General features: G+C 37.6%; 1 protein-coding gene across 2 annotated transcripts in view; it reads left to right on the forward strand.

Annotated features, from left to right (window-relative positions):
- Positions 1-26,091, forward strand: part of CPNE4 (copine 4) — a 225,344-nt gene that overhangs the window by 121,464 nt on the left and 77,789 nt on the right. For both annotated transcript variants that reach the window (XM_039707996.1, XM_039708004.1), the window contains 4 exons: positions 6,114-6,185; positions 9,975-10,049; positions 15,327-15,410; positions 16,329-16,418. In XM_039707996.1, coding sequence (XP_039563930.1) covers positions 6,114-6,185; positions 9,975-10,049; positions 15,327-15,410; positions 16,329-16,418 — 321 coding nt within the window. The remainder of the gene's footprint in view (positions 1-6,113; positions 6,186-9,974; positions 10,050-15,326; positions 15,411-16,328; positions 16,419-26,091) is intronic.

Raw genomic sequence — 26,091 nt, forward strand, 5'->3', positions numbered from 1 at the left:
TGTACTTTTATACTAAAAGGGAAGAGCTTAAGAGAGCATGGAGCATAACTGGCAAATACTTTTGATATGATTATGTCTCAAGTGTTATGTACCACAGAATGCTTCTTTTGCTGTTCATCTAGGATTAAAAGGATTTTGTGAATACAGTCAAGTTAGTTTGATTGTATATGTTAAAATCACCACTCAAAGTTGACAAGATAGCAGTTGGTAGTTTTAATAGTTACCTATTAAACTGCTATTGTCTCAACCTGTGAGTTTTTATCACTTTTACTCTTCTGATTCTCTCTTATATCTCACTGGGGTGGAGTAAAGCAGTGACTGTGTGGGGCTTGGCTGCTGGCTGGGGTTAAACCGCAACACAAGGGTTGGTGCAAGATTCAAGATGTTTTTTTGAAAGAGTACGATTGCTTCTTTTCTTTCCTTGATATATCAACATGGTTCTAGAGGATGCTGTAAGAAAAACACTGTTTCTGTATGTACCACTGCTGTTTGGTGGGAAATTGTTTTTCCATGCTTGAAGTGTGTTTACCACCAAGGGCTCTGCACTTTAAATATGTTTGATCATGAAGTTTCAGTCTATGAAAAAGACATTTGGATAAAGGAAAAAATGCTACTAAATTGTGACTAGGTGCTCTTTGCAGTCCTGAAAAGAGTTTGGTTGGCTAGAAGAAAGTTGAGTAACTAAGAAAGTACATATAGCTGGAATAACACATCTAGGAGAAGAATTAACACAGAGGTGCTTGGAAATAAAAGATATTTCTCTGGCTATCCCTGTTAGCAAGGAAGAGATACAAAGACTTCTTTAAATTGTGTACTGTTGTGATTGAGAGAAATTTGTGCTTAATCTCTCTGTGTAAATAACTAAATTTGGGATTCCTGTAAGAAAGTCCAATGTGCAGAAGAGGACAGTCCAAATAAAGAATTTGAGACACTTGACCTCTGGCTCAGGGTGGCACCTTGCAAAGCTGAATCAATCCTGTTGAAATAACTTGCTTTAAAAGACATATTGAAAACTTGTTGTTCACTTGATTTATGAATATTGGGAATTCTGTATGATATTATTGAAAATTATCCCTATATTTTTTTTTAAAAGGACCACCTAGAGAAAGACATTTTAAAAGTTTCTTAAACAAGCCAGGTAAAACAAGTCATTATATTTCACAGCTCATCTTACACAGTGCTGATTAGTCACGACTCAGGCACAGGAGAGAGGAAAGAGAGGAAACCTTCATCAGAGTCCTTGTCTCTGAGTGATTGCTGAGCAATGCTTGGTACACAGCTGGTGTCAGCGCCTTGGTGCTTTTATCTGGAGTCTTGCATCTGTTCATACTTTTAAAATAATGAAGAAAAAAAAAGTGCAAAGCCTCTTTTAGCTATTTTATATTGGAAATAGGATCAAATGCAGATATAAGTCCAGATTTCTCTACAACAATATTGAGCATTTATTCTTAACCTATAAGGGCTTGTATGTAATAAGGAAAAGATCATCTTCAAGGGAATTTCTCACTCCCATCTTACCACAGGGCTGACATCCCTTATCACTTCAGACCAGAAATCTAGCTGAGATGATGTTCTCTTGAGATGATTGAATATCTGTTAAATAGGAGTAACTTTATGTGCATATGCTCCCTCTCAGAAACAGAGCAGTGGCTTTTACATTCTTATTTCTACCTTGTGCAAACATATTAGTATGACATTTTTACTGGACATGTGGTGCTCTTAGGCCACAACTGGGTAATAGTTTGTATGTAGCTGAAAATGAACTTGACTTCACTTCTCTAAGTCTCACCTTTTATACCTCTGAGGTGTGACCCTTGAATGAACCCCCCCAATGAGCACTAAAAAGGGTTGTTGTTGTTGAACCCCAGCTGGCAACTAAAGCACCATGCAGCTTCTTGCTTACACCCCGTTTGCCCTGTGTCTGCCACAGTGGGGAGGAGAATCAGAAAGAAACGGTTAACTTCATGGCTTGAGATAAAAACAGTTTAATAATTTTTTTAAAAATTGTTATTGTTATTATAACAACAGCTGTAATGAAAAGGAGAGAGAAAGAATAAAATGAAACCCAAGAGAAAGAAGTGATGCATAGTACAATCACTTCCACCTGTTGACAGATGCCCAGCCCAGCTCCGAGCAGCAATCAGCAGCTCTCAGCCAACTCTCCCCAGTTTATATACTGAGCATGGCAGTCTATGCTATGAAATATCTTTTTTGCTAGTTCAGTCAGCCATCCTGGCCATCTTCCCTCCTTGCTTTTTGTGCACTTCCTCTCTGGCAGAGCATGGGAAACTGAAATGTCCTTGATATGGAGTAAGCGCTACTTAGTAACAACCACAAGATCAGGGTGTCACCAGCATTATTCTCATGCTAAATCTGAAACACAGCATTAAGTACCAGCTACTAAGAAAAAAATTAACTCTATTCCGGTGTGAACAAGGATGGTTTTCTACATCCATTTGCTGACTGGTAGGTCATGCTTCTAATAAAATGTTTGTAAAAATACATGTTCTTGAAATGTAATGAGGTTTTCTAGGGCTGAACTGTGTTCTGTTATTTGTGTTCTAGAAAGAAGAGAGACATTTACTTTCTGCAGTTCTTCACATCAGTTTTGGAAAAACCCTTTTTTTCTCTGAAGCAGAAGTTTTAAATTGCAAGGTTTTGAAGTCGGAGTCAAGCCAAAGACTCCTGACAAATGAAAGACCTGTAGTCAATTACCTTCTTGTAAGACATTTTGCCAGCTCAGCTGTCTCTGTAACTCTGAACTAAGACTAATGCGTGCTAGTCCCTCAAGTTATCATTGTTTAGGACTTGCTGTCTGAAAATCAGGTCAGCAAATGCTTCATATAATAATGTTCAGAAGAAGATTTGCATTGAGACAATAACAAAAATATGATAGGTAATTGATGGCAGGTTCCATAGAAGTAGTTCTTTAAACCAGTGAGACCTATTTTGTACAGTGCATGAAGAAAAAAGTCAAATTACTGCTATGGAAAACAGACTCCTTTACGGTTATTGCAATTACAATTACAATTTAAGGCAATGACGTTGGCACATTGTTGCCAGATGGAGGATTGGTTTTAGTGGCCACTTAATTAACAACTGGTAAACACTTGCACCCAAATACACATATTTACATATGCAGAGTGCTTACTGTGTCAGAACGATGCTTCTGGCTTTGAGAGTGAGTGTCATTAATGCAGCCTACTAATGAGCATGTCAGAATAAATTATCCTTTCTGGAACTTAGAGATGTCTATCTGCCACCTGCGCAGGAGCTCCTAAGCTGTGCAATGCCTCGTGAAAGCTGTGACCCTTTAGAAAGCAGCAAAGGGAGCTAGAAAAGTTTGGGTGACTGAAGGGAAGAAGTCCTGCTGCCTCTAAAGAGGCTACTCTAGGACAGGTTCCCACCCAAGTTCTATCTCATACCATGGCTATGTATGTGTAAGAAGTCTGAAAAGGTTTCTGGTGGACAATACTCACAGCTTTCAGTGGAAAAGGTTAATGTATTTTACAAAGTTGCCTGAGCATCTTTGGCCATGGAGATAAATGGGCTCTGCTCATCAGCTGCCATAATTCATTATCTGGCTGGTACAGATCCCATAGTTTAATTATATTTTAAGAATAATCTGTCATATTTCTGTATTACCTCCTGTATGAGAATCTCAAACAAGATTTTTTGAATTGCACCTCACAGTTCACAGGAGCGCAATGATTTGTACTTGAACCTGTTTAGCTAGCAAGAAGACAAATGTAGGGATGACTTAAAAGATCACTGCAAACAGTATTTCTGAGATTCTAAGGAAGAAAAAGAGCTGCTAGTAATATTGTCATCTTACTTGTAGTCCTGTGTGCTGTTGCTACTGACCAACACTAGAGCTGAAATTCAAAAGTTAGTTTGGAAAATTGAGTGAGATGATGGCAACAGACAATGTTATGGAAGGCAGTCCTAAAAGGAGTGTTAAATTATTCATTTAAGTAATAGCCAGCTGCAAAACTGCAGCTGGCAATCTGAAATGGTCCTATTATGAGCATTAGTTAACAGTATCATGGTGTTCTTAAAATAAGGCAAATGTAATTCTGCAGTGTATCAGCCTTGCAATGCGAAGCTCTTCTTGCTTCTCAGGGGAAGGACCAGAGCTATTATGCCAAATTTTGAGCATTATTCTAAGAGTGTTTATGAGCCAGTCCATGAAGGATCATCAGAGAGTAGAGAGAATGGTTTGAGAGCTAGGAAACTTGGTCAAGAAGGAAAGATAAGACAAACTCAGGTTATGTAATAAAGAACACTGTAGGGAGTTGGTAATAGTCTTCAAATACAAGGATTGCACAGGAATACAAGGAAAAGGGGGAAAGGATTGTTTTACCTATTCACGGTGCATTTTATAGAAATAATCAACTTAAACTGCAGAGAATAAAAATAATAGACTTAAACTGCATAGAATCAGATTAGCTGTTAGGAAAATATATTTACATAAGGATAATGAATACCATAAATTTCCAGAGAAGAGTTTTTCCCTTTAAGTTCTTTAAGAACTGGTAAGACACACCCCTGTCAGGTATAGCTGCAATAGGAACAAGAAGCTGGTCACAGTGATTCCAGATGTGCTGTTCTGTCATTTGGCGGTTCTCCCATCTCACATTTAAAGCCTGTTTAAAACTTGCTTCTGTCTTGCTTCTTCTATTACAACTGTAGCTGAGGATAATCTGAGGTACAGCTTTTGATTTTCAGTTCAATTCAGCAAATTGATGGGCTGTACAAACATGTTTCCCCCCCACTGATGTTAAGTTAAAATGTGCAGGCTATTCACTCCTGTCTCACAGCACATTTTTTGTCTGGCTGCGACTTTGCATTACTCAGAACATTTCAGCTCTGGCCGTTACCTACTTTTGTGGTTTATTGCTGACGTTTGTATGATTCCAGGACTCTCATGGAGGGTCTGGAATTTTCCTTTTCACTTGGTGACTGCCTTTCTTTTGCAACTAATATTTTGGCATATTTGCCAATGATGTCTATTTGTGGAACATTTAGATCAGCTGTCTGGAAGAAGTTGTCCATGTACTGTTGGATGGGGAAAGGTGGAAAGGACTATTTCTAGAATAAAAGCCACATTCAAGAAGTTAAGGTTTTTCTCAAGATACAATCTTTTGCTCACTATCTGCACAGCACAGCTGTACTACAGTTTTGTCAGATCACAAATAATACTGTGACTTATAAGAAGTGTTTTGAATTACCTTTACATCTGTCTACATTTTGAAGTTTTCCACTTATTAAATAAATAAATTGATTTAGCATTAGCTTTACTAGTGAGTAATACACTGGAACATCACTGTAGCTTGGCAGTTCTGCATTATTGTAAGGTTTCTTCCTTTTCTAATACTTTTACTTGTCTGGTTTTAAGTGTTTCAAAATTGTAAGGGGATGCTAGTTATTGTTGATATGGCAGAGCCATATCAGTGTCAGTGTCCCTCTGATGCCATTTATTTGAAGTGTATTTACAATTTGGTTAATGACCAAGTTCATTTATAATGTTGAGTTCTAGGGGAGGTCTGGTAAGCAAAGGAGACAATTTTGGATCTGAAATACGGGATAGCTTGCTTGCTTTTGCCCTGAATTTAGAATTGCTGATATTTTTAGGTAAAATAAATTCTTTCTCATTTTAAATGGACTTCAGTTGGCAATAAAAATTACTGAGTTGAGTTTTGGGGCTATCTCTGGTAGATTTGCTGTTTACAGCTCCCTTCTTACGGTCTTTTTAGACCAGTTAAACCTTACTTCTGTCCTCTGTCACCGTCACTGCAATACTTGAGGAAAATCTATGTGTTTCTCATTATTCTGTTCAATGCAGTGAATTGTGTTCTCCCCATTCTGCTTGACCCCAAATGCTTTTTTTTGTCCTTCCATTGAATCCTGTGCAGGCTTCCTGGGGACCTTTTTTGTTGGTTGTGGTCTTACTGTGTTAACTCTGATCATAGATTGAGAAAATACCTTGATACAAAAGGAAAAAAAAACCCACAAAAAAACAGAAAGAAAGCAATATAAAACTGAAATAACAATAAACCATGTATTTACTACAGATTCTAATTATTTTTTCCTTTGTTTTTATTTTCCTGCAGATTGTTTCTCAGAGGAAGCTCTCCAAGTCCTTACTCAAACATGGCAACACAGCAGGAAAGTCATCTATAACAGTAAGTCAGTCTTAAATATGCTTTTGTTTTCCTGTTATTTAGAAATATCTAAAGTGACTAATTCTCTCTAAAAGCATCCTGCTAAGCCACCAGAACAACCCTTGATTGAGAAATGTATTTAAATTGTTTATTTGATGATTTGCACTGTTTCTGACAAATGCTTATTTTAAGGAAATGGCAACAAATAATGTATGATTTGTAAAAAAGACACAATACTTACTATTAACTACTTTTAGGGTACTTGGATGACAGCAAGTAACTTCTGCTGTTTGAATACTTTTAGTTCAATGACTAGAACCTTCAGAAATTAATTTATACCTGCTTTGACATGTAAAGGAACCTCATCTTTCTTTTCCCTTGGGCTTTTTCCAATTTCTCAGGTAAAAATAAAAAGTTTGATGAGATGAGTTTTAGATGTGTTGTAATGCAACTAAGGACTGGGTTGTCATAACCCCATGTGTATCTTGAACATTAACTCCCTTTCATCTTTCTCTATGCTGGCTTGCTTGGGAGATCAATCTTGTCTGCTTGTGACTTTTGCAGCTCTGCATTAAGGCTATAATAATACTTTGCTTTGGGGGTATCTGCTCTGTTGCCTCATCAGATTGAGAAGGATTTTTTTCCTTAATGTGTGATTTGCCAGATGGTTTTCTTCTGGCTTGATTGTTTGTATTTTTTTTTCTGCCTTCAGCCGCAAAAGAGACAGCAGATTCTGAGGTAGTTTCTTGAGAGCCCAGGGAGTTTGATTTCTTAGATGTCTTCCTTTATGCTTGGCTGGGCATTGATTTGCTTAAATGCATACAATAAACTTGGTTTTGGTCTGGGGTTGGAAAGGAGTTCCCCACTCATCTGGCTGAATAGAACCAGGAGAGAGTTTTGCTCCCTAAATAACTTCATATGGTTTGCCTGCTGGGATGATCTGGGCATACTTCATCTCACCCATCCCTGTGGTGTTCTGGACCTCCCTTCTGTTCTTCTTTGAGGAACACAAAGTAGTTTAGTCTTGTGAAAACACAAATACTGTATTACAACTAAAATTATTAGGCTTGTTAGGGGGGTGTTCTGGCAAAAATTAAATCACTGTGATAAACAGAAGATGAGAGAAAATGAGTTAATAGTCCCTGCTGGCCTCACACTGGATGATAACCATGAAATATGGACCTTATTTACGTGTTTTGGCTTCTGTCCAGCAGTTCTAAAGAGCAAGTTGACTTGAACGGGAGAAAACTGAACCCAGAGAAAGAAATACTGTGTGAAAAGTTTTTTGTTTCAACAGAATAGTTAAAAACTGATTAATGATCATTATTTCTGGACCTAGGGACATACCAGGTGTCTGTAAAATATGGAAGTAAGAAATACTAGTTTCCTAACTCATTCAGTGTAGTGAGTTGTGAGTTTGTCATAGTATTTTGAAAGTTCCTCTCTTAGCAAGTTTTGCTGGAATTTATTAGCCTTTTGACTGTGTAATGTCTCCACACAATTTTATAATATGGCTGTGGGAAGCAAACAGAACATTTTTCTGCTTCTCCAGCTGCAAGTCTGTAAACCTTTACAAGAGCAGGTTCATTCTTTTCAGTTAAAATACTTGTGAAATTTGGTGTGCAAATCCCAGAGCACTGTTGGTCACACACAGCTTAACCAGATCTTGTAAACCATCAGACTACGTGAAAGAGAAATGTGTCAGACTCCATGGGTCAAATTTCATCAGCAAGCTGATGTTTGCCTGGAAGATGTGACACACCACATCTGTGCCTATTTGATGGTACTTTAATGCCCAGTTAAACATCTGTGCCCCTGTCTGGCTACATGTGAATATTTTATTTGGAGAAACACCACATCTCACTCTGGGAGGTGTCACAGCCAGAATAGTCTCAACTCAGGGAATTTTATTTAATTTAATGAATTGCCAATCAAAGTAAACTTTTAACTACTGAGAAACAAATAGGAAAAAAAAAAAACTCTTAGAGAAAATACTTTTTCTGCCCCTCTCCTGTACTCCACTTCTGACACCTCTCCTGCCTCCTTCATAGTCTTCACTCCCTTTGCCTTCATTTCATGTTGTGCTCAGTCCCTTTGATGAGGTGTTGTGTGACACAGGTCAGGATCAAAAAATAGTGATGTTTTTGCTGCTCTTTGAGGTTTCTTTCTTAGTTCTGCTCTGGACTTACATACACCCTTCAGGGGAATCTCTGCTCCAGAATGAGTCTTACCTGAGGGTGTACACAGAGGTGCCTCCTCCAGCACGGAGCACTTCCTTCTGAGAGTGAATCTCCAGCTGTGTCCCCACAGCATGGCCTTCTCCATGCCTCCCCCTGGATCTTCTTTAGGGTGTCATTGCCTCTGGCAGCTGCTGCCCTTTCTGACATAGGTTTACAAGATGCATATGGCACCCAATATGCACCTCTGATGGGTTGATGTTTTGGGGTGCAGTCAGTAGCTGCTGTCAAGCCAGTTTGGCAAATTTTTGGGTTTTCCCAGCAGCTCCTCAAGGACTTCAAGTGATGGAGACACCAGAGCCTATCTGGGAAGCTGGCATGGCTGCCATGTGTGTGGTCATGAACATGGAACACCCAGGAAATAGGTTCTTTTGGGAGATTTAATCCACGGGGAGAACATTTACAATGGGGAAAAATTTTTAAAGCTGTCAAATAGAATATAATGTGGTTTGTTTTCAAAGAATATTTTTCTGTGAAATATGCCAGGTTTGGTTAGTGCCTTCTTCCCCTGAGGCTGTGGTATTCACATGACCTCTGAACAGAGAGAAACTGTGAGAGAAGCAGTGAAAAGAATGATCAAAACAATTCTTATCTCATTTGCTGCTCCTGTGTTTGTGCTCATGTGGAATGTATTCTGGAGATTGTTTACCCAAGGTGATTTCTTGATTGGATTCTGGTGGAATTGTTTATGTTAATTATCCTATCAGGTCCAAGCTGTAAACTGCTTGGTCTGTAGACAGTCACAAGTTTTTCAGTTAGAAGTAAGTATTCTTTGTAGTATAGTTATAGTATAATATAGTATGATAAATTAATTAATTAGCTTTCTGATATCATGGAGTTCTGATATCATGGAGTTTCTGATATCATGGAGTTCATCATTCTTCCCAGACGTCGGGCATCATAGCACAGATATGAGGTATTTTAATGGCTTACTTAGGAAGCTGGTTTAGTTGGTTTTTTTATAACGTTGCACAGCACAGTGACTGGCATCATTACTGATGTAGCCTACATCATCTAAAAGAATCACACAATATTATTTTAGGATTACTTGCTTCTGACTCCATCCATGGTAAATTGTTTTGCCAATGTGGCTATTGCAGAAAAGCTATTTCAGGAGAGGTCTCCTGCTGTAAATGTATCTTTCACAGCAGCTAATGCCAGGTGACTTCACTCCTTTTTTCATTTATCTTGCCAAATGATGCTGAAGTGGCATAAAAATAATTGGTCTTTAGACCTGAGTAATACAACCCTTGTAGAGCATTTTTGTCCTCTTGGATACTGTGAGATTGTGGAATTCTGTTTTCCACTCTGAGGAGGAGCACTTGGTCAGAGGAAAGGGATCCCTGGTGGATGTGGGTGTCTGCCCTTTGACAGGCATAGTTGCATAACACAAAGTGATTCAGGTTTGTGGGCTGACCAAGGTGATGGCCTGCCTGACGGCAAAGAGAAACACATTAACTTGTTCCACACTTCAGTTTCCTAAGCGGGGTCTGCAGTCTTCACACACTGAAAAATGGCATAGTTCTTCCCTTCCATTACACCATGCACAACTCAAATGTAGCTTTCCATTTAGGTGATCGCTGAGGAATTGTCTGGCAACGATGACTACGTTGAACTTTCATTCAGTGCACGGAAATTGGATGACAAGGTAAGCTGCTTGATATTAACCTTTCTGAAAGATATAAGAATGCCTGCAAATATAATTTGATGAGATCTTCCATGACAGATATTTTTTTTACCTTGTGTTATTAAACACATCAGGGTTTTCAGATGGATGTTCACAATGAGGCTTTCCTCGGGTTGCAAGTAATTAAAAAAAAAAATTAAGGAAATCTAATTAAAATCAAGACAAGTTAATTACACTACAACCAAGACAATTTAATTATGTAAAATGCCACACATCAGAAGTGTTTAGAGAAGTGAACTTTCTGTGAGTAGTCAATGATGTTATCATTGAAGTTTCCTAAAATGCAGCTAAAAAACTTCATAACAGTTCAGTCATGATACACATTTTGTGCAACAAAACATAGCTTGAATGTGAGAAAAAGACTTGCATATTTGTTAAAAACCTTTTCCCTCTATAGGAAAAAAACTTTCCACTGACTCAAACACTACTCAACATTATAAGGAATACCTCTTTCTGAAAATATCTGTTATTGTTTAGCAGTTTACATATGATAAGCATCTCAACACACAGCCCAAGAAAACCTGATGTCTGTTTGTACTACTCTCTGTCATTTCAGTGTAATAGCAGCCATAGGATGCTTTGAGGTGTATGGTCCTTTCTTATTTAGGAAGGTGCTTATAATTAGAAACATATGGCAGAACTGTAAAAAGCTTTAGGATGGTGATGCCCCAAGTGTGTTCTTGTAAACATCTGACATGAGAGTAGCTTAAAATCAAATCAGTGAGACTACTTTTGGATACATATACATCAGGTTTTCAAAATCGGGTTGTAACTTATGAAAAATATTTTCAGTTGAAACTACCAGAAAATCTCAGGCAAGCAGAAAGTACACAAAAAGATTAATAGTTCTGGCATATAGCTTTAAAATAAACTTTATAAAATTTATAAAATTTTACTGTGCTCAGGATCATTAACAATCATAAATGATTAGGACCTGAATTTGCTTCTCATCTGAAAGATAAATTACTTTCCTCTTTCAGAGTTGCTGGAGTCTGAGTGGTTTTGAGTTGCATAATTTATTTAGGTGTCAAAATGTAAATTTAACAACCTTTCTTTAGACAGATATCTTTAGAGGTAATTCCCAAACTTGTACAAAAGTTTGTACTTAATGTCACATCAAGGGAAAAGGAAAGGACACAAACAACTTAGTAGGACTCCACTTAGTTATTGCTTTCCACAAATGCAAAATGTAACCTGCTTTAATATTATGATTGCTTCTAGTTCTTGTTGGTATAAATTAAAAGGATACTTGCCAGACTGTAATTCTGAGCCAGGTCAGTGTTGTCTGAGCAACAGTTTTAGAGAGTGATTGAAACACTTTATGGGGATAAGGTGAGAAGGATCACTCTGAAATATTGCAACAGTGTTGTCATTCTTGCAATTTTAAATGTCCAGTCAAGGTGGGCTTCATCTAATAAAGAATTCTTGGATGATGCAGTGTGCAAGTCAAGCAGTGACTCACCATGTCTTATCTGAATCCAAAGTCCTGTCTTCAACTGATGAAAATCTCTGGAAATCTATCACATTGAAAGAAGTCTTTCAATTTCCTCCAGCTAAAGATGTAGCTCAATACTTGGCTGAAACTTGATTTACTTCCTCTATAAGAAAAATGTACAGCTTATAATGAATTTTGACATCATTAGATGCAAGGAACTATTGGTAATTATTTTTATTAAGGTTTGAAATTATTTAAATTTCACAGTTCAGCCATTGGTGAAAAAGAATGAGTGCTCTGATGTCACAAAAAGGGAAATAAACATAAAGAATTGAAACGAGCTGATTTTGTAAAATCCTAAGCAGGGTTTTGCATGCCTCTCCCCACTCAGAGAAGTGAACATTTGAGTAGAGATGTAATGTCAGAGAAACAAACTGAGGGTTGAAACTGGCTTTGGAGTCTCCTGAAAAACAGAGGAAGCCTCTGTATGTATTTCCTACATGAAGGAAAAATACTTGAACAACACATTTTTGGAAAATTAAAGAAAATTTGTTGATAAGATTTAACAGGCAGGATATATTTGTTGCATGTTTTTTACTCTCCTGATGTAAAACTGCAAGAATTTTAGAGAAGCTACAGAACAAGGCCTAATAATTTTTTCTTACTGGAGTGGCTGAAACATTCAGTGAAAAATTATAGGAAAAATTATGGATATGAAAGTTTCCTTTAGTTAACTGACTTTAGCAGAAATAAAGGTTATATTTTTTTATTACAGTTCTTATTTGGAAGGTATAACTGCTTTTTCATGTTTTATTGAAGCCCTGTCAGCTCAAATGGCACATCTTTGTTTCAAGAGATCCACTGAGAACACTTCACTGTGGAACAATAACTTTTGGAAAGGTTTTATTGCATTAATAGCTGTGTCACAATTACCATAACAAGCAGCTACATTTTTTATGATCGCTATAATAAATTATGAGCACTGGGGCAGGCAAGCTGCTTCTCCTGTTCTGAGAGAAGCAGTTACCATTGTTTGGGAAAGATTATCCAGCAAATATCTGCAAAATATGAGCTAATATTGCTTTTTTTTATATAGTTCCCTGCTATTAAACTACTACCAAAAAAAACCTCATCAAATGCCCTGTTGAATAGTATTCAAAATTTTAATCTTCTTGCTGCTTAAGCCCTTTTTTAAGAGACCTTTGACTTGATCCCCAATCCTGAATTTTAAAAATTGTTGGGCTCTGAAAATTAATCTACTAAAAATGTGTCAAACTAGGTGCTTAGAAACAGATGTATCTAAATTTTTTAAGTCAAGGCTATGTACTTGTGTTATTACTGTATAACTGCTACACATACTGAAAGAACAATGTGCATTATACCACCAGCAAATGTATTACATTAATCATTTAATATTATTAAACTAACACAATATATTGCAGCTATTCTTCTTTCAGAGATATTCTTGGGGGATAATGCAAAGCTATTAGATTCAGCATAACAACCAAAAAAAGTTAATTGTGAAAGCAAACGTTTCTTCAGCTTATCATTTCTACTTATTACAAAGCACTTCCAATACAGAAGGATTTTTTTTTTGTTCATACCTCAATTCTGAGAGTAATGAGGTCTTGTTTTTGCATTGGTGGGGGAGTAATATAAACAACCATCCAGCATTAAAATCTTTCCTTTTATGTGGTATTATCTTTGTAGCTAAACCAGAAATTATTTCCTTTGTGCTGACGTGGTGTTGTACCTTTATGATACTCAGCTAGGAGCAATACTGTATTTTGAGCCTTAAATGAAATCTTGGCTTCCTTTCTGTATGCTCTTGCACACCAGGATACGTACGTTCTTTGGATGTATCATTTTGAGGTACTTCCTTTCAAATAACTTATCAAATTTGTGTTTGATAAAGAAACTCTGAACATTAAGCTTTTTACCCAGCTTCAATCAGAACGCTTATGTGTGAGGAGAGGCAGCTCAATCTTTTTTAACCCTATGCACTCTGGATTTTTGTGTCATCATGATTAAACCAGCACCCTCCCTCTCTGCTTGTTCTCTTTGCTATACACTGTCAATCTGGCAGAATTTGATCACCAAAATCCCCCATATCCTAGAAGTTTCAAATTTTGAGTGGTGTCCAGGTACTAAATCTACATCAGGGCCTTGAGGCAAACTCTAGAGTTACTTAGGTGAATTTTGCGCTGGTTTTACAGAGTTTGACATAAAATGTCCTGTTGACCATGTAGCTGGAACAAATAGCCTAACATATAGCTTTGTTGTTCCATGCTTGCCATGAAAGGATTTGATGAATAAATCTTCATGTGCTTTGCATCAGCTCTTAAATGGGCCACTAAGTTTTCTCTAGAAAATGAAGAAGCAGATCAATGACTAAACAGTGCTCTCAACACAACATTATGTCATTTTTAGGGGATGACAAGACTTTAGGTTCCTTGAGCCTTGCTCATGGCTTTGTGGTCCATAGGGACATGTGGTCCATTTTCTTCTTCAGACATTCAAATTCAGGTGTCCCCTTTCAAAGCCATGAATTCTTTGTTTGTTTTGAACATAAAATGTTCAGATTTTACAATGGAATTGTAAAAATGCCCTAATAATAAATTTTACCAAGCCCAGACTATGGCTAGCATCTTATCCAAAGTTGTTCCCAAACCAATGGCCTTGCAGTTAATCAAAAATAGTTATGGTGGACATTTGGTGAGGAGAAACTAGTAGAATTATATATATTGGAGTAATTTTTACACTATCATAGAAACACTTGGGTACTGAACAATACTGAACACTTCCCCAAACTGATGTGAGGGTCTGTGGTTTTGGATATGTCCTGCACAGATGAATAATATTCATATGCACAAAGTTAATCATGTGGGTCTTTGGAAGAAGAAAATTAAGAAGGGACTTGAAACTATAGGAAATTGACTTTTAAATCCTACTATTTCAACATGGCACAGTTAGAAATTTGAAAGTTTCTCCTTCCTGGGTTAGCAGCCAGTTACTCTTCTCCCGCACAGCCAGCATGTCCAGAATGAATGAGATGTTGAAACAAGAGATCCTGTAACCACAGTGAAGCAGCACTATAAAAAGTAACTTTATTTAGGTTTGTGTAAGAAAGTTCAGTGTTGTTAGCTGGATACAAGACTAGGAGAAGGTGTTCTGCAGTGTGTGAATGTGAACCTTGGTGTCTGTCACAGATTTGCCTAGAGATATCGAGTTATTTCCCGCATTACACTGCTCTGTTTGTCATATTAGCATGGGTCATGTTACCACATCCTGAAGAGGACTTGCTTCTCTAACCACCACTAATCCATTGTGACAGACTTGTGTTAGTTGGTAGCAGCACAATGTCTTGGCCAATTAACTTCTGTTTTGAGAGGGTAGGTGAAAAGTGTGAAATGCAGCCCCAGTGTGGAATATGCTTCAAAGTGCAATGCATTAGAAAACTGGTGGCAAAAGATCAAACAGGTGTGGAGACAAAAAAAAACAAGCTAGGTTGATGACAGAGCTAATACTCAGAAAACTGGGCTGGGAGTAGAGAAGGAAAGAGATTGTAAAATGACATTTTACAGTTTTGCATGCCATGATTAAATAGTCAAACTGAGAACAACAACAGTACCATGGGGGAATCCTTGTGAGACAAGGACAAGAAAGAAGTATTGCTGAGAAACACCAAGAGGTCTCACTAAAACTACTCTTCCTTTTCATTAGCAGTCAGGGAAGAACCCAGTGCCTGAAAAGCTCAAAGAAATAGAAGCCTCAAGAGTAACTTGTCCTATATTTTATTTTAGGATTTTTTCAGCAAATCTGATCCTTTTCTGGAGATTTTTCGGGTGAATGATGATGCAACCCAACAACTTGTTCACAGGACTGAGGTAAGGAATAGAGTTGAATTCACATTCCAAGGACACAGATGGGTTGTTAGGAGGCGTAGTTTATGTTTCCCATGTCACAAAGGGAATTGGTTTTAAATGTAGGTGTGCAAACACATTTAAAAACACTTCCTAGTGTTACACTCTACTGTCATTAACTAATGGGTATCAGGTCTTGACTTATGCACCTTACAGTAAAGGAAGATGAAGCCAAAGTCCAAACCTAATTAAACTGGCAGATATTTTGTTGGAAGGTCAGGAGATAGAAATACTAGATTTACCCCAAACCCAGCTACACACTGTATAATATTTTCCCATTAATACTATGTTACTTCTTCCCCACATCCTCTCAGGGATTATAATCTGGGTGCTTAACATTTGTTTCTTATCACCCAGTGGCATTACTGCTCCATGGTAATGACTGGCACTGTCTTAAAAAAACAGCATTGAGATGTATAGGGTGGAGCTGTGGCAGATGTTAGGGGTTATAAACCTGTTATGGAGTCTACAGAGTTTTCCTAGCAAGGCAAACAATGTGCCTGTAAATTGATCTTGTCCACCCCCATTGCCCAGTCCTGCATGTCTTCCATTGCTTCCAGTTCAGTTCTGCACTCTTTCCCTTGTCAATTATCTCCCACTGAGGCGTGGCAGTGCTGGAGCAATGTCTGTAGCATCATCTGCGGGTGTGTATGGGTACATTTCCCACTCCTGCTCCTTTTGGGGGCTTTGCAGACGAAGAGTGTTAGAAACTGCCAGTTGCTCAAGGACTCATATCTCATTGGATGTAGTTCTGAAAACTCCAGCTGAGCTCTGCTTTCTTCTCTTGCTGGTGAATGTACTGTATTGAGAATTGTGGCTCTTGTTAGCATTCTGCTGAGATGTGGAAATGTTAAGGGTTCTCTTTCTTCTTTTCACTTACAGGTTGTGATGAATAACTTAAATCCAGCATGGAAGACCTTTAAAGTGTCTGTAAATTCTCTGTGCAGTGGAGACCAGGATCGCAGGCTAAAGGTCAGAAGTAATTCCTACTTTTTTAATATTTTACTCATAGAAAACAAAAGTTGGTCTCTCTTTTTCAACTGTAGATTGCTATTCTGCACTTCCCTCTTCTTTGACGGAAAAGATGATCACACAGCTGCATTATGATTACCATAATCAAATTAAGGATGCAGAGAAGTGGTAATCCACTGTAATCAGTAGATTATGCTCTATATTTCTTACAGTAACCTCAAAAAATATGGGGCTGTTTTTCCCAATCAGTTGGATAATTTAAATCCAGCATCATTTAACTGGTGAAAGTATACTCAGGGGAAGAGGCAACTCTACCACAATTTTAACTACTATTTCCTCACTTCTATATCTGGAGGCCTTCTGTAAAAGAAACACTGAAATAGGAGATTTTTTATTATACTTGAAGAATAGGATGGCCACAAAAAGACATGTGCCATAGTAATGAAAGAGTTTCTAGTCAGCAGAAAGACAGATAATTGGGAACCTGGAGCTTTGTATAGAAAAAATCATCTGCTTTTGGCTAATTTGGCTTAAATCAAGTCTTTATCCAATTGTTTCTATCTTCTGACCAGGTTTAAGGCTAATGCTAAATTAAAAAACATTGAACAAAGAGCACTGGTCTGCAGTGTCTATTCAGACTTTTATACCTGATGAAAGGATATTGGACCCAAAAGTATGACTATTTTTTTTCTTACTATACCAAATTACTTAATAGAATTTTATTTTGTCCTTGCAAACATTTCTTTCATCATTATAGCTGCAAAACCGTGCAGAAGGGGACTTGTCATTTTTCACTCCTTACTTACTGCAGGATGTACTGTGAAGATGGAAAAAAAAAATGCTGATGAGGATATGTTACAGTGCACATCTTCACTGTAATTTTTTAACCTTTCCACAGATGTGTGGAAAGGGTAAAAAAGCTGTCTTATGAATGCTTGGATTCACAAAATTAGCCCTGTTATTATGGAGCAACATATAAATTTGAGTCAAGAGATGGATCAGATTTCTGCTGCTGAAATGAAAAGCAGAATTAGCACAGCACTGCCTTCATCACATTGTGTACATGTGGTCTTGAAATCACTTAGGTGAGAAAACTAGGAAGAGAAGCAAACAAAATATGAAGTCTAGGATGTGAGAACAAGTGGCAAGTCCATAAGGGTAGAGAAATGAGGTTCCACAGGGAGAAAAATGCTCTTATCTCTGAAATTGATGTGAGGAGCTATAAGAGGCTCAGATTTCAGTGTGGGCAGGAGAAGATGGGTCTGGGAATAAAGGTGGTCTTTTGAGCTATGAGCAGAGACAGTAGTCAAAATTGTTTGCAGACAAGCTGCCAAAAGACAGGCTGAAAAGGGAGAAGTGAAGAGGAACAAGAGTTGTCCCTAAGGACTGCCTGCAGAGAAGATATGGGGAAAGTCAGTGAAAGAATGGCTGAAGAAGAAAACCAGAGCAAGCTGGGTCCTATGAACCTACTGAGAATTTTCAAGACAGTCTTTTTTTTCCCTCTTTTTTGGAGAATTTTTTGTGGTTTTTGTTTGTGTATGCAAATGTTTGCAGCCCTGCTTTAGATATCTGAGTATTTGCCTGAGGCTACAGTTCAGCCATTTGCAGAAAAGCTAAAAGTACTAAGATTTGCATCAGATCATTCATGAGTACAGGAATATTTTAAAACTAATTATAGATGTAAAATAATAAAAAGCTTGATACTTATTTCAAACTCAGGCCTTTTATAACTTTTGGTGAGTGTAAGGCTGTTATGGTAGAGAGCCACCCAAAACACTTGTGTTTGAGAGACAGCATATAATACTTGTCAGATAATTATTTGCTTCTTCTCTAGATGGTCTATAACCTAGGAATTGGATGGCAGCTAGGACAGAAGAGTGAAAACTATAAGAGTTAGAGAGATAGAGTGTCTGTGACTGGTATAGCACTGTATGAATGTTTATACTTTGATTTACTCTGATTGTCTAAGCATTCCCCTCTTTGTGTTACCATATTTTGGAAAGTTTGACTTCAGTTGCTTTGTTTCACTTCATAAAGTATATAGCAATATGTTACTGCTAAGTGTTGGAAGAGTTCCCTGTGCCTTATTTAATGTGGGGGAGATTTAGTGTATTCCAGCTGCCTTGCTGAGCACCAGCTTCTTGCCAAGGTTGTTTGATCACTGTGAACAGTAATTGCATAAGGCTGGGTAGTTTTGTGTCTCTTCCTGCTGTTAGTTTTTAATATATTCTGAAGGCATAATCGAAGTTAAGGCTTAAAGAGGCACCAGAAGGGCTCGGAGGGAGCTATCAGCTTGTGGAAATCCTCAACTGCAGACATCTTGCAATTGTGCCTACCTTTGGTTTATGTCTGTAGGCTGTTTGGAAGCCTGAAATCCTGGCCCTTCATCTCTGCCACTGAATTCACATGGGTACTGAGCTTAGTGGTCAGATTTGTGTAATGGGGAATGAGGATTAACATGGGAAAAGTACCCTAGAACAACTCACAGAAAGTCATTCAGTTTACAAGAAGTTTGCTCTTCATAAGTCTTGCGCACAAAGCAGTCTTTACACTGTCTGAGCATTTGAAACTTTCTGGTTTAAAATGTCTGTTTAGAAAGATAAGATGAGCAAGGTCACTAAAATCAAAGCAACCAATAGTTAGGGTCTGCCAAAAGTCTTTTTGCATTCTTTACAAAGTCTGTTAATTTTAATTCCTTATGGGCTTTTAAAGAAAAAACTAATTTTGCTTTATTTAGCTGTGGTGCAGAGAATAATGAACATTTTATTCCTCTCAGGACATCTTGTAAAACTTTATTGCAATTATTGCTGCTCTAGGTTTTATTATGAAAAGTATATATTAGATTTATGAACCTAGTGAGCTTTTCTTCCCAGACAGTAAATCCAAGAAGTCTGGTCACGCCTCAGTGCCAATCATACCTTCTTTTAATGCTAACAGGACAGACAATTAGTATATGCATTGAAGGGAACAAAATACCTCTTAGATCCAAAAGTAGCACATTGCTTTTCTGATATGTAAAGATTTTCAAATCACAAAAGTGACTACTGACAAATCTGAGTGAGGATTGTACTCTGAGGGCAGGTTTATCCTAGTCTGTTCTGCTGAAATTCCTGTAAATTTGGCATTCAAATCTGGCTTCAGCATGTGAGTTATGTTGCTGTCAATGGTTTATCTGAAATACAAGATTATATTGTGGCTACTTTCTGGTAGGGATCATTTACTGCCCACCCATTCTATAGTTGCAGGGTTCTTCTTTCTCTAGAGAAGTCCTGAGAATGTATACAGAAAAATAATCCCCTCTTTTTTTTTGGTATTAGGTGCTATAATACTTGGTAAATAAATGCCTAACAAGGTGCTTGTTAGCCAAAGGCCAAACAGGGCATATGACATACAATAATTCTGTCTCCTGCTGAGAAGAAGAGAACCTCCTCAAACGAAGTTCTGTTCACAGGGAAAAGTAGGAACTAAGGAAAATAAATCTGTAATAAAAATGTTTCTGAGGTGAACTGATAAGCTGCTAGGAGAGTGGGAAGCACATGTCATATCTGTATAGAAAGCCCTTTCCATCTTCCACCTACACAGGGGAAATTTTCAAAGGAAGCATGTCCATTAGGTATTTTTCTACCTTTCAAAAATCTGTCTGTTGCAATTATATCAATGTTGGCAGCTTGTTTACTGCTTCATCCTTGCATGACCCAGATTACAGGTGCTGATCACAGTGAAATTGGTGCAGTTGTGAGTGGGACACACAGCCATGATTACCAGGGCTGTTCCATACACTGGGTTATAGGGCCTCTGTGTGTGTGTTTGAATGGCTCTTTGCACCCTGAAGCTCCCAGAAAGTAGTGTTTCTTTCTTTTGGTAACCATGGGAAGGTTGCCTCTTCCTGTGCTCTTCTAATGAGGCTAAAACTTGGTTCTGCCATTCCTCTCCATTTTCTTTTATGTCCAGTTGACTCCCATGGCTCTGTCTATCTGATCTGCTGGAGTAGCTGTGTTTTAGCACATGCAGTGTTTGGGTTTCTGCTGAGAAGTCTTCTTCCATATTTTTGTAAACCCCAGTGTACCTATGATGCTCTTAGTCCTAGCAAGGTGCTCTCCAGGTGACTTTAAGGTCATTTTCAATTTATTTCCATATTAAGATCTTGCTAAATAGGTCTCTTTCCAATGTGAATTTTCTACATTTTTTTGGGTAGGTCATTCTTAACAAGGTCTTCTTGAGAGACCTGCACTTTGCTTAAATTAGTAATCTACGCAGTGCTGCTTCTGCCTTGTTGATACTATTATATAATGTGAACCTCATTACAATATTAATAGAAGAAGCTCCACAGCTTACAAGAAAGATCTTGGCATTGTTCTGCATGCAAATAGATAATCACTTGATTTTAGTTTTATTAATTAAAATCATTACATGATAATTTGTTCTTAATATAACAATCACTTCCCCAGTGTCTGCTATTGCGTTTTTGGGGGTGGAATGTTGGGTCTTCTTCAGACAGTTGTAACCTTCTGTTTCCTTCTGATTTCTTAGAAGTGTTGACTCTTTAATGCAAAATTATGGATCATTAGGGGAAGAAATTGGTTCTTATAGAATGTCTGCTCCATTCTGAGTTAAGGAAAAGTGAATAGCAGTGGATATTTTGATATTCTCTGAATTATTGTGGCTATGTTTCCTAGATCAATAAGTTTTCAGTGACCTCTAATACTTGCTTATACAGGTGCATTATAAACTGTAAAATAAACCCTCAGTATCTCTGAAAGCCACTAGTGAAAGTAACTGAGCAGAACCTGTGAAGGAGACCAAGTAAAGGTTAAAATACAAGGAATAATATAGTCAGACAAATCCATTAGTGCTTTTATTCTTTCACAGTTTAGCTGTCAGAGTGTTTGAAGCACTAGTATGGAAAGATACAGTTTGTGGTCAACAGCAATAATTTCTGCAGGATTTTGAAAAGCATGTGGCTTAAAAGGCAATTCAAGCAGTGTCAAATGATGATTAGAAAGGCATGAACTGAAGGATTTTATACTGTTCCCTAAGAGAAAGCTCATTTATTGTTGCTGTTTTCTTTGGGGTTTTAATTCCATGTAGAAAGAGACTGGCACCAAGAACAAATTACAGCACAGGCTAGATGTGCTGGTTATTTTCTTGATTGGGTGATTTCAGTCATACTTGATTAACTAAGCAGTTCTACATTTTCCCTTCAATTTACTCACCAAATTAATGCCAGTGGAGCCAATCATTCCCTGCTTGCTTACCCTGGTGTTATTGAAGAGGTGTTTGCAAATGGAGTCCTTCTTGTAGAAAATGTTCAAAAATAAAGAAGAGGGACTTGACCTTTACATGCCTTTAGTATGAATCAAAAGATACTTTCAAATTTATTTTTCAGTGAGTTGTTTCCTTTTCATTAGGTCAAAGCATTTTCCTGGAATCTGTAGAATAATTGCCTCACTCTTGGAGAAGGCCACTCTTTCTTTATAGCTTGAATAATATTTATTTATTTATTAGCCACTTCAAGGATGTTATAATGTTGTGAATTTTCAGCAAAGTTCTTCTAGAACTAGAGTGTGCAGCTGATAATTTTGGATAATAGAAAGTTCCTTCTTGGTGCTTAAAAGAAAACAAATAGGCTTAAATATTAGGATGAGGTGTATATTTAGTAAGCTAAGAGAAATATTTAAGTGCTTACTGCTTCATGAACATAGGAGTTTTAATACAGTCTTCAGAGAGAATGATGCATTATTTTGAGGATTATTATAAAATTTATCAACACATTGTGAAAGGCAGTGACTTAGACCTTCTTGCATAAATACCATCAAACCTTAATTTCAAGTAAATGTTTCTTTTCCTTTTTCTTTCATATTGCCCTTGCTTTCTCTACATGAGAGAGAGAAGTGCTACCACAGGCACTACACTGATTATTAAAATCTTTAGGTGTCTATTTCATAAGGTTTACAGTGACTGTGGGGAATTTGCTGCAACCACTCACCCTGTTGTTTATAACTACTATAATCTATAATTTAGCAATTAATCTATAATTTAGCAATTGGCTTATGATATGAATTCACTAATTCACTTTCTGAATTCACTAATTGTAGGAGTGTGTTCGGAACCCTGACTTGTCTGAATGTGTCAAGGACTGACCTGATCAATCTTCATAAACTCTATACAGGTGGAGTGTAAGATTTAAGATGACCCCTAAACAAAAACTGGTTCATACTGTGTGTGATCTCAGCTTACAGATTCCTTTTTTTTTTTTTTCTCTTAACATTCCTTAGGTTTATTCTTGCTAAAGAATAAAACTTGAAGATGCTGGCAAAGAAAATACCATGTTGCAGTCAAGATTTAAGAGAGAGAAATAGACTCAAGAAATGAGCTTGATCCCATATCTGTTGGAGTCAAGTGAACTCATTCCAGTGACTTTAATAGCCACTAGTTTGTTCTCCATTACAGGAATTGCTGGATATATAGCAAATTAATTGTCACATTAATTAATCTGGATTTGGGTTAATTGATGTTTGTGAAGTGCTTTGAAGATGAAAGAGCTCTCTAAATAACAAGTGTTGTCACAATAATTAAGGGTCCAAGTGCATTGCACAAGGAGAGATCATCTGATACACTGTGGTTCTAAAGAAAAGAGGTGATATTCGCATCTCCAAGGGCCTGGGTGCTGAAAAAGGTGGCAGAAGGTGGTAGAAGGCTGAACAGTTGGTATATTTAAATCAAATGGGCAGGGTAGTGAGGGACAGGAGTCTTTCTCCCAACCTTGGATGACTCTGACAGACCAAATTTCAGAGTTCACCCCGTGAAAAGAGATTTTTACTTCCTGTTCCTTACCAGAACCACCAGTTGTATGACCTTTTGGGGAGAAATGAAATTTCACCCTGACATTACAAGGAGAATTCATAGTCTGAAACAAGGGCAGAGAGGACAAAAAACAAAACAAAAAAAAATTGTGTGACTATGTTTGTTTGAATTAGGGGATCTGAGGAGTGTTTTCTCTGTTTCTCTTTTGCAAATAAGAGGATTGCCTCCAAATTATTTGTACATTGCATTTCTTGTGGGCTTCCTTCAAATTGCCTACTGCTCCATGGTTCCATCCCAAGACAAATGAATACAAGCTTCTACAGCTTTGCTGTGCAAGCCATCAGTATGAGAAACATTTTTAAGGGCTCTTTCTCATTATCTTTGAAACTGAGTTTTAATCCTCTGAAATGAAGCAGAGGCTCCTATAAGTGCTGCTGACTGTAATCGAAATCAGAGGTTTGGTTCCCTCACAGGGGAATAGCTGATAGAGCACTAAATCCCATCCCTGGGACCATTTAAAATGAAACAAAGCACAGCCCTGGTAATGAGGACCATTCCATAGTGGAGGGTGGGCATATGGGATGCCAATTAATTAAATGACCTCTACATTCTTCCCAATTTTCATATCTCTGTGTTGATAGTGCACTGAACATCCTTACAGACCCCAGAATAAGCTCAGAGTTGCTTTCTGTATGAGTTTAGAAACAAGTGTTACCATTTTGAATTAAAATAATAGAATGAAGCTCTGCTTTCACTAAAACAGATCAGGATTATGCATAGCTGTAACCTGGTAAAGCAGCTCAATGCTGTAGTCAGAGAATTTTAAGTTTTGTGTATCTTAAAGAAAATCCAACATTTTCATGCCTTTGTGTCTACAGGACATTTTACTGTGTGACTTACAGCATCCTGTGATATTAAAAATGGAAGTTTAACCAGTTTTTCCTATTTTTTTTTCATTTCTTTCTGTCGAGATTGGAAAAAATAGGGAATGCAATTTCTAGACAATCTCATTTCAGTCTCTTATAAAGTAGCAAAGCCTCACATTGGCTGACATATAATCAACTCACAAAGGCCTTTGGTTTCTTTCCAGATGTATTTTTTACTGTGTAAATTGAAAATTAGACACTCACAGAAATTCTTTTCTTGTTGTTAAATATTGTAATAAATGTAGCCATTGCAATGAACTACATACTTTAAACAGAAAGATTACCTTAAAATTCTACTTATAAATTGTATTTGATAGTTTATATGCTAACATACTACCATGTGAAAATGGCTACATGGTGCAAATAATAAAATATGTTTATTTTAAGTTGTAGTACTCTCAGAGAACCTAGCAGAGTCAAATTTTAGACAAAATAATAAATTTGTTTAAAAAAAATAGAAGTATCTTCAGGGGCCTAAATATAAATTTTTTGTGATATTCAAGGCACCACCAAGGCAGAAATAAGTATTAAGTGTGTCTAAATGTAAGTATTTTAGAAAATGTCTTATTACATAGTGGCTACTTGAAAAGTGTGAACTTTGTCTCGCACTGAAAATATGTATTTAGCCCTTCCTGTACCCAGTAATCTCATCTAACATGTATTCTGTTCAAATCTAGATCTGCCTTTTTAGTTTACCAAAAACATGTTTTCTCCCAGCTGGATGCTATACACATTTTGTAAAGTGTAAGTACATGTGTATAATATATAATAATCTATATGTGTCAGGTGCATAATATAATTTATATGCACCTGACATAGCTAGTTATGTTTTGCAATAAAAAAAGCTTTATCTGCCTTACCAAATCTAAATTAGTTACCCTAAGTTAAGCATGGTTTTCATGTATGCTGGCTGTCCCAACAATTTTGAAATTGCTCAATGGCAGTGCTCTACAGGATTCCATGAATAAAACCAGCCCTCCTTGTGGTAATACTAGAGGAAGCCACAGCTCCTGGCACCAGAGACTTCATTGTGCTTATGGGTAGCTGTTGTTCTGTTTGTGTGTTGCAGCTGCTAAAGCACACCAGGGAAGTTTTGCCACAGTGTTTGCTATCACTAGCTCAGAGCTTTGAGCAGGATTTGATGTTGGGATAAAGCTCCTTTGGGACACCTCCATCCCAGTACCCCCGAGACAAAGAGAAATCAAGAGCTACTTGTTCACTAGGGACAGTGGAGTTATTTTAATGGCCTGCTCACCAGGAGCAATGCCACAGCTGTGTCCCTCAGGAAGCCTGGGAGGATGGCGTTCTCTTGGACTCTCATCTGCTGAGCTTCCACCGTGCCAGCCCCAGCTCTTGTGCTCTTCAGGGCCTCTCTCTGACCAGCCAGCTGAGGTGCAGCCATCCTTTCCCTTTCCATTTAGCTGTTCCCGCCATGCTATTCATAGAAGTTTTGCTCAACAGAATTGTTCAAAGCTTGGTGTATTCAGCTCATTGCTGCCACAGAACACCTCAAAGGATGTGCAAGCTTCTTTGAGCATAAGACTATTTTGTGACCATGGGGATGTTTTGTGTCCTGAGCATGACAGCCACTGTATTTGCTTTGCCTGAGATTAACGAAATGACAGTGTTTCCTTTCACAAACATGCTAATCCTTCCTCTCCTGAAAAGCACATAAATTGCCCATATATTCTTGAGTGGAAGAGAAGGCAAGTAATGCTAGAAATCATTTCTCAGCAGTGCCAGTAAGGCTGTCGAGTCTTCTAGCCTGCTTTTAGAAGAGATGATATAAAAGGCTATGGCTGGCCTGCCCCATACACTCCACATTTCCTTGGTCTGAAGTTACAATATAGAACAGCAACAGCATCAGCAGCTGATCTCTTAGACAACCCTAGATATCAAATGCCTAAGGTTTGTTTAGTTCTACTAATCACCTCTCACACTGT

This window comes from Passer montanus, unplaced genomic scaffold, assembly GCF_014805655.1.
Source record: "Passer montanus isolate IOZ18808 unplaced genomic scaffold, ASM1480565v1 scaffold10, whole genome shotgun sequence".
Lineage (NCBI taxonomy): Eukaryota > Metazoa > Chordata > Aves > Passeriformes > Passeridae > Passer > Passer montanus.